The sequence below is a fragment of the Phyllostomus discolor genome, chromosome 7 (genome assembly GCF_004126475.2).
Source record: "Phyllostomus discolor isolate MPI-MPIP mPhyDis1 chromosome 7, mPhyDis1.pri.v3, whole genome shotgun sequence".
Taxonomy (NCBI): domain Eukaryota; kingdom Metazoa; phylum Chordata; class Mammalia; order Chiroptera; family Phyllostomidae; genus Phyllostomus; species Phyllostomus discolor.
In genome coordinates, this window is record NC_040909.2 from 47,360,971 (window position 1) to 47,377,840 (window position 16,870).

The 16,870-nt window shown below is 46.3% G+C and overlaps 1 protein-coding gene across 23 annotated transcripts in view; it reads left to right on the forward strand.

Annotated features, from left to right (window-relative positions):
* The window catches only part of CACNA1D (calcium voltage-gated channel subunit alpha1 D), a 323,145-nt gene that overhangs the window by 239,633 nt on the left and 66,642 nt on the right, over window positions 1-16,870 (forward strand). For 14 of the 23 annotated variants that reach the window (XM_036030892.1, XM_036030891.1, XM_036030895.1 and 11 more), the window contains 10 exons: window positions 326-486; window positions 1,409-1,634; window positions 1,751-1,958; window positions 4,535-4,655; window positions 6,512-6,626; window positions 7,142-7,211; window positions 8,033-8,099; window positions 8,819-8,969; window positions 10,918-11,047; window positions 14,212-14,271. In XM_036030892.1, coding sequence (XP_035886785.1) covers window positions 326-486; window positions 1,409-1,634; window positions 1,751-1,958; window positions 4,535-4,655; window positions 6,512-6,626; window positions 7,142-7,211; window positions 8,033-8,099; window positions 8,819-8,969; window positions 10,918-11,047; window positions 14,212-14,271 — 1,309 coding nt within the window. The remainder of the gene's footprint in view (window positions 1-325; window positions 487-1,408; window positions 1,635-1,750; window positions 1,959-4,534; window positions 4,656-6,511; window positions 6,627-7,141; window positions 7,212-8,032; window positions 8,100-8,818; window positions 8,970-10,917; window positions 11,048-14,211; window positions 14,272-16,870) is intronic. The other 9 variants (XM_036030907.1, XM_036030894.1, XM_036030893.1 and 6 more) reach the window with 1 other exon arrangement.

Consider the following 16,870-nt stretch of genomic DNA (forward strand, 5'->3'; position numbering starts at 1 on the left):
AATATCTAGATTTTCTAACTGGCTTGAGGACTCTCTGTGACAGCTCGTGGAGTTCTCTGAAGCCAGAGTAAGGAAACTGATAGCATGATCAAATCAAGATATAATACTTTAAAAAGTTGTATTTTAAGATCAACGTAATTTGTATTCTGAGGTCTGTTCATTTCTCTGCCATTTTTTCTTGTCTTTCCTTCCCACACCCTCGCCCCAGTCTGGGCCTCCCATACCAGGCCTCCTGGGGTGGGAGACAGATGATTTCCCAGTGAAGCTGATTGGACACACAGGGCTCTGTCTGACATTTGGAGGGTAACGTCTGCCTCTCTTTCAGCCGGCGCTGGCGTCGCTGGAACCGATTCAGTCGCAGAAGATGTAGGGCTGCCGTGAAGTCTGTCACGTTCTACTGGCTGGTTATTGTCCTGGTGTTTCTCAACACACTAACCATTTCCTCTGAGCACTACAACCAGCCCGACTGGTTGACGCAGATTCAAGGTACAAGCAGGGGCTGTTCAATTTTTTTACCCTAATGAGGGATCCCTGAGGCTGTCAATTGCACTTCATTCTCACCTGCTTGATGTGTAACAGGGTGGAGGAACATTTCTAGTGTGCATTCACTTGGAAGATAGTGGACTGTGCAAGCACAGGGTGCCCCTGGCGTGGAGGTGTGGGCTGTGTGTGGTGAAGGAAGCACCTTGGAGCTGACGGGCACCAGGGCATCTCCTTGTCTTCACCCCGTGACCACGTAGGGTCCAGGAATCTTCCAATTGGAAGGGACCTCCATCGCTTCTCCCTCCCCCACCCCACTAAAAGGAAGCTTTATCTCCCCTTGTTCTTGGCAAGTGGTGATTGTTCCCCTGCCTTGACTGTCCCAGCAATGGGGTGTGGTTTTTGTCCCCAGAGACAGTCCTTTCTGAATGTGACAGTTTTGAGCCATTGAGAAGCCCTGTTTTACATCAAGTCAAATCTGTTTCTGTCCAACTCTCCAGCCTGCTGGGAGGTATTTTCTGCTGATAGAAATGACCTTGATAGGCAACTGCTTCTTATGTTGTGGTGCTGTAAACAAGACTGGACAGATCTTTTGTGACTGATGGAAACAAAATATAATATGATGGACTAAATGGAGAAAGCATCAGAGATTATGTGGTAAACTGCCCCTCCCTGTTTTAGAATCAGTGAAACAGAGGCCCCAAGACACCAAGGACTCTCTGCAGAGTCCCACGTCCAGGGTAGTAGCAGTAGCAGACAGGCAGACCACATGTGTTAGCGCCACGTTTCTGTAGTGGAGGCATTGGCAGAAAGGGGACAGAGGTGCTTGGGCATTTCTGGCAGGCGCTGACTGGTAGTGGGGAAGAAGCGGAGCCTGAGCCACCGCCACCACGAGATCCCAAGGACAGGAACCTCTTTGTCTTTCCAGATATCGCGAACAAAGTCCTCCTGGCTCTGTTCACCTGTGAGATGCTGGTCAAGATGTACAGCTTGGGCCTCCAGGCATACTTCGTCTCTCTTTTTAATCGGTTTGATTGCTTCGTGGTGTGTGGCGGAATTACGGAAACGATCTTGGTGGAACTGGAGATCATGTCTCCCCTGGGGATCTCTGTGTTTCGCTGTGTGCGCCTCTTACGCATTTTCAAAGTGACCAGGTGAGGACATAAGTATGTTGCTGTGGGTGTTTCCTGAACATGAGGTGGTGGTGAGCCACATCCCTGGTCGGGTGAAGTTCTGTGTTCCGGACTTACACCCTCATCTTGACTTGCAGGCACTGGACATCCCTGAGCAATTTGGTGGCATCCTTGTTAAACTCCATGAAGTCCATCGCTTCACTGTTGCTTCTGCTTTTCCTCTTCATCATCATCTTCTCCTTGCTTGGGATGCAGCTGTTTGGTGGCAAGTTTAATTTCGACGAGACGCAGACCAAGCGGAGCACCTTTGACAATTTCCCTCAAGCCCTTCTAACAGTGTTCCAGGTGAGCCCTCCCGTCTGCCTCTCCCTGAGAAGCATGTAAGCAGACGCCTTCTTGTCTGTCCACAACTCAGGGAGACAGAATGATTCCATTTTCATTAGTAACCTCTGCCCCAATAATGCTCTGACAAATTTTGTAACATTTAAGCCATTTCTTTTGCATCTTAATCCGGCTGTCTACGTGATGTGCGGTTTAATATTTTCGTCAGCCCACTGGCTCTGAGGTTTCTGTGAGATAGGCTCTAAAATCCTTTTCTGGTTCTGTGCTAAGCTTTGATCGTGGGCAAGTTTTGTGATCGTGGCTATAACAGATGTACGCAAAGAAGTGAATTCTAAAGCCCTAATGCTTCCGTGACGTGAGGAATCAGGGTGATGAAAGAGCTGTGACGGCCTCTGCCCCGTTGTTGCCCTCCCGCGTGTGATGTAAGGAGGACACAGATTCTGAGGTGTTGGTGCTTCCGGGGCCTTTGTGGGCAGTGAGGCTGCGAAGGAAGTGACAGTGTGAGACAGGATAGCAGCCTCTCCACCCCTTCTGGCCCTCGGCTGAGTTGTTCTAAACCCCCTCTGCATCTTCCTGTGTTGTGAGCTAGAGCCCTTCTGTGCACAGGGCCTGGCAGATAAGTTTAAAGCCCCATCTGCCCTTGTGGTTTTTCACACGCCTCATCAGGGAGTTTCGGGGGGAGCCCCCTGAGGGGGTGGCCAAGCCAGTGGCGGGGGGGGGGGGGGGGGGGGCAGTGGGTATTGAGGGCCCAGGGGGCTCTCTTGGTGCTCAGCTCTGGCCCTGGAAAGTCACTATCCTTTTCTGAAACAAAACAAAACAAAACAAAACAAAAGGCTACAGGGAAGGATCTCTAAGATTCTTTCCCACTTAGTCATTTTGAGGTGAATGAAATATCTATCAGTGCTATAGCCTCTGACAGAATTATACTTAATTTTTAAAATTTTTTGAGATTTTTTGAATTACACTTGATTTTGGGCCACTGATTAAGTCATTTATATTTTTCTGATTTCCTTCAGAGGAACCTGTGTGGTGGTGGTTTTGTAATATATGTACATGGCACAAAATTCAAATGTTACAAGAGGATATAAAGTAACAAGTACCCCTCCCACCCACCCACCAATTCCCCTTCTGGGAAGCAACCACCATTAAATAGCTTCTTGTATACTCTGAGATATAAATCAGTTAACCTGCTTACAGATGAATGTACACAGATGGTAGTTCACTCTGCATGCTGTTTTCCATCTTATTTTTTACCACTTAAAATGTCCTTTAAAGCCTTCCTTATTGTTCGGTAAAAGGTTGTTACCTCCTTTCCTCTGCTGCATAAATTCTGTGGTTTGGGTGTGCCATGATTCATGGAGCTAGCCTCCTGCTGACAAATATTGTGTTGTGTCTGGCCTTGCCTCAGTGGGTGACTTTGAACATACAGGGACACACGTGTGAGTAAATCTGTAGGATGAATTCTGCTGGTTTACAGGTGTGTGTCCATTTCCAACTCCGATGCCCTCACCCCAGTGTTCTCCTTCAGGGCGCGCTCATTCATCCTCCGGGGATGGAGTATGGAGCCTGCCCATCGCCTCCCTCCTTTTCTGGTGGTTGCCTGTCTGATCAGTGGAAATGCAATCTTGCTGTTTTAATTCATATTTTATCAGGAGTAAACCTGAATATCTTTTCATGTGATAAAGAGCCATGTATAGTTCCTTTTCTGTGACTTGCTTTATCCTTTCAAGTCATTTGCCCATTTTTCTGCTTGGTTTTGAGCCACAACAGTTTTAATTTTTAAAGTATCTGGTCCAGATAGATGATAAAGGAGAATGCTCTCTCTCCTATCTCTCTCGCTGTCTCTTTTTCTGGAAGGTAGTGTATTTTGACATTGCTGTTAATGTTCATCTGATTCTATTTCATAATGGATGGAATTATCAAGTACAGTAGAGAAGATTATATTTGAAATTCAGGTAGTTATTACTATCTACTCATGAGGTAACTTGTAAATTTGCATAAGATAATTAGAGAATTCCCTGCTTATAAAAATTCATAGATATAATTCTCCATTTCCACAGTTGGTTAACTACAATATGTAGAATACTAGGCAGCAGTTAAAAAGAATGAAATGAAGCTACTGACACAGAGGTTCTCCAGAGTATATTGTTGAGGGGGAAAAAGAGCAAAAAAATTTATATAGTATGATATCCTTTATGTCTAATAAATCAGAGAAGACACCAACTGCCTATTTCCTCTGAGTGTGTAAATGCGTGTTTAAGTCTGCAGATAAAGGCCCTGAAGAGGGCCATCCTGACAGCATGCTCGCTGGGGCATCGACTAAAACTGGGCTGGGGCGTCCTCCAAGAGCACATAGGCCTTACATGTACGTTATTTTCACTGAAATGATTAACTCATCCATTTGTTTAATTTAAAAATAATGTTTTGAAATCTCTGGGGGATAACAGGTGGATTTGCTCAGTGCAAACTGGACTCTGAAAGGCAGTTTAAACCAGATTTAGGCAGCCACCTGGAGCTCTGGGAGAACACCTGGGCCTTGTGGGTCCGCCTGCCGGCTGATCCAAGTTTTGGCTTCTCAGATTCTGACAGGCGAAGATTGGAATGCTGTGATGTATGATGGCATTATGGCGTACGGGGGCCCATCATCTTCAGGAATGATCGTCTGCATCTACTTCATCATCCTCTTCATTTGTGGGAACTGTATCCTTCAAGCTGACCAGGGCTGTGTTGTTGTCCCTGTCGTGTTTTGTTGCTCCCTCTCCGGATTTCCCCATCGGGGTGGTGGCAGCTGTTGTGATGGGGAGGTGGGTGCCCTTACCTTTTCAGTCAGCTCTCCTTCACAGTTGCTGGGAGAGCATAGTGGAGGCAGAGTCCCAGTTAGGCTCTGAGGAGTGACAGCAGGCGTGGGCAAGGATCCTGAGACAGGGCAGGGACTGCCCCTGTGGTGTGGTCGCCCAGCCTGGTGTCACAGCACCTGTACAGGTCCCATGGGGATAGCTTAGGGTGAAGCCAGGTGGCTCTCCATGCCATCATCCTTGGGAGGCTGGGGCACATTTATGTCTTCTTAGGGACCCACCTTCAGTGGATGGACCTAGGTGCCCCTGAACCTAATTTTGCTTTGCTGATCTGCACATTTTTGAAAGTCGTCGAATATCCATTGGCTTGTTGCTGTATCATGCAGTGGAACTTTTCTTCAACTTGTTTATTCCTTTTCACTGCCAAGAAGTACTCTCTAATCCTGGACTTCTGGAAACTCAGATCTCTCTTTATCTTGATTGGAACTTTTATGACCCATAACCATTGCTTGTATCTGCTGTATCTCTCTGTCCTCCCTGCCTAGCCCGAGACCTGGCACACGGAGCCCCTCAATAAATGTTTGGTGGAAGAGCTATTATACAGACACATGAATACCACCTCAGACTTGTGGAGGCCCTGTTTAAAAAATAGTCTAGCATCTCAAAGGTGGTTTGAAAGTTGGAATATAATTCACTCATGTTTCTGTCCTCTTAAAGACATGAACAGATTAGTCAAGTGTGGAATCCCCTGGGAGCTGTCTCATCATTGGTCCCTTGTGAGGTTATGTTTGTTTACAGTGACCCACCTGAGGTTTCAGGTTGCACAGGGCCCGTGGGGCAGTGCAGTGGTGCTCCTCTCCTGTCTCAGGGCCTGGGCTCCCGCACACACAGGGCTGGGCCTCAGCCCCAGAAAAGCATTAGTCAGAGAAGGGAGTCATCTCCACTTCTGTCCTCTGATCCCTCTGCTTCCTGAAAGCGGACTTAACTGCTGGTGAATAAGAAACAGGCATCTTCTGATTTGGGAACCCTGTTCAGAAATTTTTTTTTTTTCAGTCATTCATGGAAACCACATATACAACACTATCGTAAAAGCCTAAAACCTTACAACTTGCTCAAATACTTAACTTTTCACTATTTGAAAACATAAAATTCAACCACAGCAGTCAAAGACTTCACCACAGTGGGCCTATTCAGAAGAACGGCCCGGCACCTGTGGGCAGGCCCGCTGCAGCCAGTGTGTGCGGTGCACGCGCATGGTGTGTGCACACTCTGAAGGCTGTTTTATGCGAGAAAGGCTGAGACTGCTTTGAGTGATGGGATCATCATTTACATAATGTGTAGCCTTTAAGGGGTCTGTTTTGGAAAACATGCCCCGAATAAACATGTTGTAGGGGGATGAGTGTGTTTTAAAAGAAACAAAATGCACAAAGAGAAAATTCAAAACGCATTGAAAACTCCATGTTTATGTTGTAGATTGTCTTTTGCTATGTGCAAGCACACATAGATTTTCATGGATTTTAGCAAATCTTAATTTTGCTTCTTTCCAGACTGTCTTCCACAGTTTTCTAGGTTTTGTTTGTTTGTTTGTTTGTTTGTTTAAGAAAACAGGTATCTGGTCCTCTGGCTTTGCCAGATGAATATAGCACTAGGGGACACTTAGTCACCTGTCACCAGCCTCACAGAATGCGGGGGCTGGGGGTGATGTTGCTGTTGCTGACCACGCTTTAAGCAGGTGTTATGCCCTTAAAATGTTCCAATTAGATATCCTACTGAATGTCTTCTTGGCCATTGCTGTAGACAATTTGGCTGATGCTGAAAGTCTGAATACTGCTCAGAAAGAGGAAGCTGAAGAAAAGGAAAGGAAGAAGATTGCCAGGTAACCCCACTTTCAGCTAAGGTGTTTGTTGAGGGGGCTGCCTGGGGAGCCAGCTGCAGGTGAGGCCTGGCAGAGCCTCAAAGACCCCGCAGCAGCTGCAGCCCTCTGTTGCTGCTTGGTGGTGACCGTGGGTGGCCACGTGGGGCTGACCCAAAAGGATGGAATCTGGGGCAGAACCCAGTCCCTTGGCTCTCATTGCAGAGCTAAGAGTGGGAGTCACCCACCCCCATGCTTAAAGAGTCACTGCAGTTAATTTTGGCATCATAAAATAAATGATGCATTCAATGCTGATTAGCTTTTGGATGAAAATTTTAATAAGATGATCCGTGTAATGAACCAGTGCACTGAATGAACAGAAGCGGCAATGTGGGTTGTGCTATGTTCTTGCTGTTCAGGTTGTTTCCAATTAAATTCTGTCTTTTATCAGGCCACTCTTGATTCAGAATCCTGATTAGCAACTTTATTCACAGAAATATAGTTACTTGGTTTCTTGTGTCCTGTTCTCTCCTCTGCAGAAAAGAAAGCCTGGAAAATAAAAAGAACAACAAGCCAGAAGTCAATCAGATAGCCAACAGTGACAACAAGGTGTGTGATCCAAAACACTGCTCCCCATTTCATTTCAGGTGATTCTGTTGCTGTCACCAAAAAGGCACCCTTTCAGCATGAAGGTGTCCGGTGTGTTGTTTCGGGGTGTGGCTGTGGTGCGCCGTTCTCGCTGCCTTCCCTGGGGTTCTGAGTGAATTCAGGCACTTAGCTGGTTGTTAGCCACTATTTTACCAGAGAACCACTATGTTAAATATTTGACTGGTCTGATCACTTACTTGTCCCTTACTGGACTTATGTGGTCAGACCTGGCCTAGGTTAGTGTCTTCTCAGGATTTGAATCAAGAATTGTTAATAGATATCTGTCTCCAGAGGAGATTGCAGGGTCAGGGTCTGTGTGCTCAGGGTTATACTGTCAAACTTCATCCCGTGTATAGCAGCTCTGAATTTTTCATTCATTTTTGGTTGTTTGTTCACCAAGTCAGTAAACACTTGTTGTGTGGTTACCACGTGTCAGATACTGGGGACTGAGAGTGAACCAGACCAGCAAGTCCCCTGCCTGTGTGGGGCTCACTGTCTAGAAGGGAGGCAGCAGCCTTCAGTGCGTGGCAGTGCTGGGTGCTGGACCGTGACTGGGAGGGGTCAGACCAGTGTGCTCTTCATCTGCCCTCAGACCTCCGTCTCCCGCAGAGCCGCTGTGTGGGGCACCTGCTGCCCCTGCACAGTTACTTACATACCGTGCACACGTGGAAGAGAGTTCCTCTGCCCCGGGCTGAGTGGCAGGGCTGAGTCCTCACCACGGCCCTCTAACATGCATTGTAGTCAGAATCCCCCCTCCTCCCAAGAACTCTGTGTCATCCTAGGTTACAATTGATGACTACCGAGAAGAGGATGAGGACAAGGACCCCTACCCACCTTGCGATGTGCCAGGTATGGTGGCGGGGCTGGAGACAGGCTCTCAGCTCATGAGTGACGTGGCTTTGCCACCACTCTGTGATCAGCGGCTGAGTCTGTGGCTGGCCAGCCTAGCTGGCGCACACTCTGGGTGGGCTGCTGAGGTCACTGAGTCCAGTCACCTGCTTTTTCTCTTGGTCACAGGCAGCTTACGTAATCCAAATTCCAGGTGGTGGGAGAAAGTGTAGGTGGATCAGGAAAAGGCCAGCCTTTGCTGGGAAATCTCTCTAGGAGGCAACCAGTTATTATTACTCATCTGACATTTTCACATTTGACCGGTGCCTTTGTTGGCTGATGTAGAGGGACTGTGGGGCCTGGGGGACTGATCATGCATGGCTCGAAGCCCCACACAGTGTTTCAGACTGAAGCTGAACAAGGAGGTTACTAGGGACACAGCAGGGTGTCTGGGGATGGCAATGAGAATCCCAGTGCTGCCACCTTTTTTTTCCCAACTGTGTTCAGATCTTCACCTGCTGGGGACCTCATTCCCACAACTACACACACTCACCGTACAAGCAAGATTCTCAGTCCTCTGCCTCCCTACCACATAGTCCCTATTCTAAAAGGTTTTGATTCATGTAAGCTGATAGATGTTGTTAAAGTAAGTGTAAGCTAAATTCTCGTGTGAAATTGAGAATAATTAAAACTCAAATGAAGCCTTTGTGTCATGCCTATAAAAAATGTCTCATTTAAAGTAGATGAAGAGGAAGAGGAAGAGGAGGAGGAGGATGAGCCTGAGGTTCCTGCTGGCCCCCGTCCTCGCAGAATCTCGGAGTTGAACATGAAAGAGAAAATCGTGCCCATTCCCGAAGGAAGTGCTTTCTTCATTCTTAGCAAGACCAACCCGTAAATACCCCCATTCTATTCCCTTCACTTCTGTGTCTCACCTCTGACCATACACTGCGTGATGGCGGCTAGGGATGGGGCAGCCCCCTTCTGCACCTAACATCAGAGGGCCCCCTGCCTCTTCCGGCCCTAACACCTCCTCTGCCCCAGCCTTGCCTTTGTCCTCTGCTCATCTCTTCCTAGCCTTTCTGTCCTGGATGTAGGGGCTGCGGGGGTGTGGCCAGGTTCTGGGAAGAGCCCATTCCAGATTCCCTTCCCCTTAGCCTCTGCCCTGGGGTCAGCAGTGGCGAAGTAGCTGCTGCTCCATGAGAGCCCATGGCTCTGGGGTTCCATGTGCGGTCACCGGTGAAGTTTCCCATCCAGAGGACCTTTTCTTCACAAGTGGGTCTTCTGCTAAGATGCTTTGAGGGGACTGACTTCTGCCCGGCATCTTCATCCTGAGATGTATTATAGTTGATCGCTTTTCCCTGTTGAGTCTTATGGCAATAAATAATATGCTCAATGATATTTTATAGGTTGAGCTAGTCAATTCAGCTTGATGATATCCTGCTTAAAATAGCATTTCTCATGTTAAAATGATAAGGTGCTCACCAGGAGCATGGCAATTACTCACAAGTACTGTAAAGGGAGCACACTTATTTACTAGCTGGTTTCTAGGTTTTAAATCATCTGGGATAGAGTGAAATGCCAGAGGGAATAAATAACTCCTGGAGGAGAGGTTTCTAGAATTGCAGAAGTAGTTCTTGGCTGTCAGAGAGGAACTCTATGATTCAAGGCCCCAGGGAGGCACAGGTGGGAAGCAAGGCAACCTGCGGTCCTTAGAGACTTGAAGGTTTAGTGATAGTTTGTGCAGCTCATCACTGTTGAGAATTCGGGTGTCCCTTTAAAAAAATTCAGCTGATGTTACTGACACCTACAGCTCACTGTGTCTACTGTATCGAAGGAATGGATCGATGTCCTCCTGGAGTGTGAGCACTCCTGCCCTCAGCTCTGGGAGGCCTTCCCCAGACTCAGTTGCTCTCAGCTTGCAAGCCTTCGCGGGGGCACACCCTGGCCTTAAGCAGCCCCAAAAGGGAGGATTTGAAGCAAGGAGTCACTTTCCTTTAAAGCTGACTCCAGTTTTGAAAGTGAAAAAGATCTTTTTAAAGGAAAACCTATATGTAGTCTATAGGCACCCCCCCAAAAAATCTTTGAAAGCTAAAGTCAAATATTGAGGTTAAGGGTAGTCAGGCACTAAGTAGCCCCCAGGACATCAGGGGTGGCAGGAGAGGGTCTGATGGCCCACAGAGCCATCCTGAGGGCCAGCCCGGGGGTGCTCACAGGACCACAGGACTCTACCACATGGTATGGTGAGTCCTTGTGAGATCTTGTGTGATGGGGTACCTCTCACTTCACTTTCTCAGGAGTGCTCATTATGGGTCAACTCCAAAAAATTAATAGTGGTATGGTGCTGTGACTCAATCTCCACATAACAGGACATTTGCCAAGCCTCCCTCCCTGCAGTCGTATTTCGTAAGCCCAGCTGCAGTACAGGAAAGGGATAGCTCCATGCTTTGTGAGGAGCTGCAATGAGGAGCTCTGACCTCAGTCTCCTTCCCAGGTTGGGAAAGAAATGTCACAGTCAGCTCTGGGTTGGAAATCTGCCCCTGGTCCTTACTAAGGAAGTTCTCTCACGTGCTTAAGCTTCCATTTCTTCTCCTTTAAATGGGTGATAATCCCAGCACTTATAGACACAATGAATGGTGTCTGTGGCACTCCCACACTGAGCTGTGGCACCGAGGGCCCTCAGGGTCTGCCGTCCAGTAGTTTCGAGGGGCTGATGGACAGGTCTTACTGGTTTTCTGGGTGGGGCCTGGGCAGCACAGTGATAGCTGTCCTCGGCTGGACTTGTCCCAGCATGTTGTGGGTGCTGCCTGGGGCTGTGTCCATGCGCTGGTGTCCCCCACAGGATCCGTGTGGGCTGCCACAAGCTCATCAACCACCACATCTTCACCAACCTCATCCTCGTCTTCATCATGCTGAGCAGCGCATCCCTCGCCGCTGAGGACCCCATCCGCAGCCACTCCTTCCGGAACATTGTAAGTCACCGAGTGAGGACAGCAGGTTGGGGCTCCCTTGGGGTAAGAACTGGCCCCTTGTCATCCAGGCAGGGCCTCCAGCAGCCAAGAGGCTAACAGCTAGAGCAGGCATCTCATTCACCAGTAGGTGTTTTATGTTCTAAGTACCAGTGGGGTTTTGTTTCATTGGGACAAACCTTCCATGAATCATGTATTTTAAACTTCATTTTAAATACTCGGCAGTAACTTTTGTGTATTCAGGGACCCTACATCTCTTCCTCTTCCTCCCTTGCTGCTAACATTTTGGTCCCTCTTTTCTCCCCTGGTCAAATTCTGATCCATACTTATGTTGAGATTTCTGCCTAGTGGAAGCACCCAGCAGGACAGAAGGTAAAACTGAAACCAGGTATGATTTATAACCAGGAGCTCTTACTTAGGCTGGATGGGAAGACTTCTATATGGATGGAAATTTGCAAAGCTACCTGATTCTACTGCTAGGAAAATACAAGTTAGGGAGTTGATGGGCTGTGGAGTTGAGTGGTTCCGCGGAGAGGAAGAACTATGGTGGGGCAGGAAGTGATTTAATGAAGAAAATGAATAGAGGGTTAAGTTTTCTGTTAATCAGTTTCACAATGTAGGGTAGCACCCTCGCATGGCATCCATGCTGGACAGAATGCTACTCAGACTGGTTCTTGCCTGAGAAGTTCCATCTCAGCAGGTCAGCTGATCCAGCACTGAGAACAGTCCCAAAGTGAGACAGCTTTGGAAGACCAGTGGCCAGTTGCCTCTCGGCCCTGACACTGTGGCATAGTACTGAGAAACCTTCCCAGGAAAGGGCAGCCCACCAGTGTGTGAGGCCATCAGGTGTTGCTGCCTTGCCTGGGTTGTGCCTCTGTCGCCTCTTGAGATTTTAGAAATTTAAGACAAGTCACCAGATCAGTGCCCCAGGATTTCGGTTGTGACAACCCAACCCTTGTGCTGTGTCTTTCCATTTCCAGGCTCTTGGCTTGAAGCCTGGCAAACCCAACCTATCAGACTGATAGAACACACACTCAGACACGAAGATAAAGGACATTCCTCCAAGGCACATGTTGGGGAGATGTAAAGATGAAGGCCATGAGCCTGTCTTAATCTCTGCATTCAAATGGAACAAAGACCTGGGTGTCCCTGAGTCCCATCATAAAAATGAGACACAAGGAAAAAATATAATCACATAACAGATGAGGTCAAGAGCTAGTCTAGAACACAGATTGCCAAAGAGTTAACTTATATTGGACCCTCGAGTTCTTATTTTTTATTGTAATTACTTCCCCATGAGTTTATTCTCCTGCTGCTTTTCCCAAGAATGTTATTACTGTTTTTAAATAGGTGTACATATGTGTATGTGTATTGCTTTTAAAATTCTACAGTTTTTTTTTATTGTGGTAGGAACACTTAATGTGAAATGTATTCTTTCAACAAATATTTAAGTGTGCAAACCACTATTCATAGTGATGGGTGCTATGTTGTACAGCAGATCCCCAGAACCCAGTCATCTTGTATGACTGAAAGTTTGCAGCCATTAACAACTCCTCATTTCCCCCTCCCCCAGCCCTGGCCACCTCCATTCCACTTTCTAGCTATGGGTTTTTTACTGTTTTAGGGATCTCATGTAATTGCAACCTTGCAATATTTTTTTAACCTTACCTGGGTTATTAGTGAGAAAGAGAATGGAGGCTAAGAGCATTGACCCTGGCACCAGGCTGAGCTGTTGGCTTTTGGGCAGCAGTGTCTTTCTTGGCCACCCAGGTACTTTCAACAGGAACAGTCCTGCTGTGACCATGGAGGAGGTGAGGAGGGGCCAGAGGCCTGTAGTATACTGGCAGTGCTTTGCACTGCGTGGCCAGAAACACAGATACACAGACAAGTTACAGCAAAATCTGCCAATTGAAAAATGGAAGCAGTTTGGATAACGAATACTCTCTGAAAATAGAACTTAAACTTAAGCTGAGGAGAGCTAGCCTTTGAAGCAGAGGGCTTCATCTTATTGTAACAGAGCATAAAAAAGACTCCTCTGGTGTGGACACCGTACTTAAACATCAGGGCCTGTGGCTCTTGACCAGCAGTGCACAGGCCTAGCTCCTTGCTCAGCAATGCCACAACTGGCCCCGTGGCCTGAGCAGGCATCCCATAGCCCCTTCCCAGGACCCTCATCTGTTAAATGAAAGGAGTGGCCTGGATGATTACCCGAGTCCCTTGCAGCTCTGATCTCTTCAGTTCTTTCAAACCTCAGAGCACAATTGTCATGACAATAAGTAGCCAAGATGCCTTCTTCTGTAGGCAGTCCCAGCTGCTTTCTTTGTGGCTGAGGTTCCCTGTGAGCAGCCGTAGTTGCATGGTGGTCAGACTTCTTGCTGGAGCCTACCTGTCCCCATGGCTCTGAGTTAAGGCAGAGACCCCAGAAGGTGCAAGCAGGTCTTGCTTGGTTGGGGAGTCCATGGTATTTTCAGGAATACTGACAAAGTAGTTTGGACTGATAATTAAAAAACCAGGTCATCTGTTCTTTGAGTGGGCCCAGTGAGGTTAAAAAAAAAAACAGTATTAGGAGAGAGCAGCATTAGATGCAGAGCAAGGTGATAAGCGAAACTCTTCTTGAGGACTTATCTAGCCCCACATTGGTGTGGGAAGGGTATTTACTCCCTGATTAAATGGGCTGGAATTGAAGGGAACATATGGAAGCTTCTGGCCCACTTAATGGCCCTCACAGCATTATTTACATTTCTCCACAAATCTAAAGCTCAGCTGGATAGCAGCATTTTTCATTCAGCCAAAAATGCAGTTAAAAATGCAAAATGTGTGTAAGACTCTAATTTATCTGGTGCCACAAGTAATTTGTCAGTGTGGCACTGTGATGAGAAAAGGTTATTAATAAAGCACTTTTAGAAATGAGTCTCTGTCTCAGACATGAGACTGAAGAGCAAGTTAGCATGAGCTGTTAAGGCAGGTAAGTATTTCCAAGTGCTCTACGTTGGTCCTGAAGATGAGCTGTCATTGGCCCAGGTGGGGCATTAATGAGCATCTCCACACTTACCTGAGGAGTGGCAGGCCTACCCAGGGAGGGTCCCTGTGTGCATGTGGGAGTCTACCCATGGGTGTATGGCTGTTGTCCATATGCCTTTTTCTCATTTTATTGTTGTACCTTTCAGATACTGGGTTACTTTGACTATGTTTTCACAGCCATCTTTACTATTGAGATCGTGTTAAAGGTAATGGCCTTTTTGTTGATCTTCACATACTCTAATGCAGCTGTAGCAATAATAGTTTCAATTCTTTGTTTACTTTGCAGATACTAGGTTATGCAGATTATGTCTTCACTGGTATTTTTGCGTGTGAGATTGTTTTGAAGGTAGCAGGTTCCGCAGCCGTGTGTTTGAGGGGCCTTCTCCTGCATGTGACACGGCAAAGCAGTGTGAAATGCTTCTGACTGTTTTTATTCTTTATTGTCTGTGGCCAAGCTTATACTTTTTTTTTAAACCAAAGAATTTTTTTTCCTGAAACTTTTCAATTCATTTTTGTTCTTTCTTTTTAAACTTTAATGCATGTAGGAGTTTCTTTGGCTTCATAATAGTGATTAGAAATTATGTTTTGCCCTTTTTTTAATGTCTTCTGAAATATATCAGCTGATAACAGATACATTACAACCTGTGAACTTTCTTCCACTCTTCCTGGCATCAAAATCAGAGGAGAAGCATTTATCCTACAAAGGGAATGGATCTCTTCTTATTTTTTTGATTGAATTATGTTTCAGTGGCACAAAATAATAGCACTGTTTTCTTCCACCAGCATTTGCAAGATAACTCAGATCTTTCTGTGTTAAGACATTTTATATCTGTTTTAATGAGTGGGCTCACAATCATACAAACAAAAAGCACATTTTGGACAGGGTGCCCTAATGTACTACCCATGCATGAACTAACAGGTACCATTGCTGCATGCGGTTTGTGGACTGATGGGGAAGGCCACCCTGGGTAAGCTCATGCCTCCTGTACCCAGCTACCTAGAGAGCCAAGCAGAGAGCCATGCAGAGAGCCCAGCACCACCACATTTGCTAGGTGTTGTGGGTTATGGCAGTACTGGGCAGCTGTCAGAGCTATCCTCTCCTGGTGGGGACAGTCTGGGAAAGGATGACTGTTAACTATGATTTTCTTTCAACCATTTTGATTTTTTTGTATGTGTATCTCAGAGGGAAAATGTATTTTATGTATATGTTAGACAACTGTGGGACTTGGGCTCTTTACAAAATCTTCTATAAAATGAAACTTCAATTAACGTCACTCATGAATTGGGTCTTTTTTTCCTTTCTATTATTATTACTTGGTAATGAAAACATTCACACAATACCAACTAAACAACCAAATGCTGTCCAAACATTTGTTTAAAATCTAAAAATTTGATTTTCATTTTCCTGCGTTTAGGCCAGTGGATTTGTGACAGTTCTAAGTCAGACCCGTGCAGGTCACTGAGCAGATGCTGACAGTGGTTTCCATGGTGAGAAGCACAGATGCAGAAGGCACGGGGTGCACGGGGCGCAGGGACGCTCACTGGCCTCCGCCGGAGCCCTGGCTGCTTTTCTTTAATTTTAAATAATTTTCCTTCTCTTCCTCAAATTGAATGGGGAAATGTTCTAGTTAGTCTGTTCTATTTTGTCTGCTAACCTGGTTAATTGAGGTTATATTTTACTTTCCACATGTCTTAGTCATTAAATGAACATAGTTACTCTTGGGCTTTGGGGCAAATGAGGTACAGGATTACTTAAAAGAAAACCTATTGTTTTGCAAATTCTGTATATTTGCCTCAGTGACTTAAATCTTTGAAGTCATTCTTTATTTTGAAAGTATTTTGGGGAGTGGAAAATAAGCTAAAACAAGAAGGATTCAGAAAATGGAGATTTGCCAAGAAGCATCTGCCATCTGAAATGGAGGTTCCTGGTGGCCTTGAGATTTGGAAGGCTTTTTGGTTATTGGCCTAACACATGAAAGTATCATTTTTGTTGGTCAGAAATAGCTGAGTATTTGCAATTTCATGTGGTCCAAGTTTATTAGTTCTCAGCTCTGCCTCTCCTCTCCTATACTTATGAGTCTTCCCTGCTTTTTAATATTTTTTAATGTAAACAGTGACTTCTTTGTATTTTGCTGTTTTCACTTGGGGGATATTTCCTCACTAAACTCATTTGCCATGACCAGTGGGCTGCAGGTACACATGGCATGTGACTAGAGCACAGGGAAACTGACTTAGATGAGATGCGTGTGGCAGCTTCCTAGCCGCACCTTGCTACAACTAGAGTGATGGAGTTGGAAGAGCTGTTTAAAGTTCATGTGTCACTAAGGACCATAGGGATCAGTAAGGGGCCTCCCTGGAAAAACGCCAGTTTCTATGCAGACACAGCCAGCAAGCCCTGGACTCCAGCGCTTTTCCTAGCCCCCTGGGTTGGAACAGTGTAGGCTGCCAGAACCAGCATTTTGTGGGGAAGCCAGTTTGTCTGGGCAGCACTTACTGCCTAACAAGTAGGGTCATGTGGACACTCTCCTGGGACGGGCTCTTTGGACATGCCAATGACTATTCATATTTTAAATTGGTTGTTGCTGTAATACAGTCTAAATTGTTCTCTTCTTTTAAAATGCTCCCCAAATGAGCTGCCCTTTTTCTATTTTTGAACAAATGATTTAGATGTGCAGCCCTTTGGTTTACATTTCTGGCTTCATAATGCACACTTGTTAATAAAGACAGACTTTCCTCAAGGTTTTGTAAAGAGCCCAGGTTTCTTTTCTTCTGGGGAGAAAAAGCAGTAAATTCAGCCACGATTCT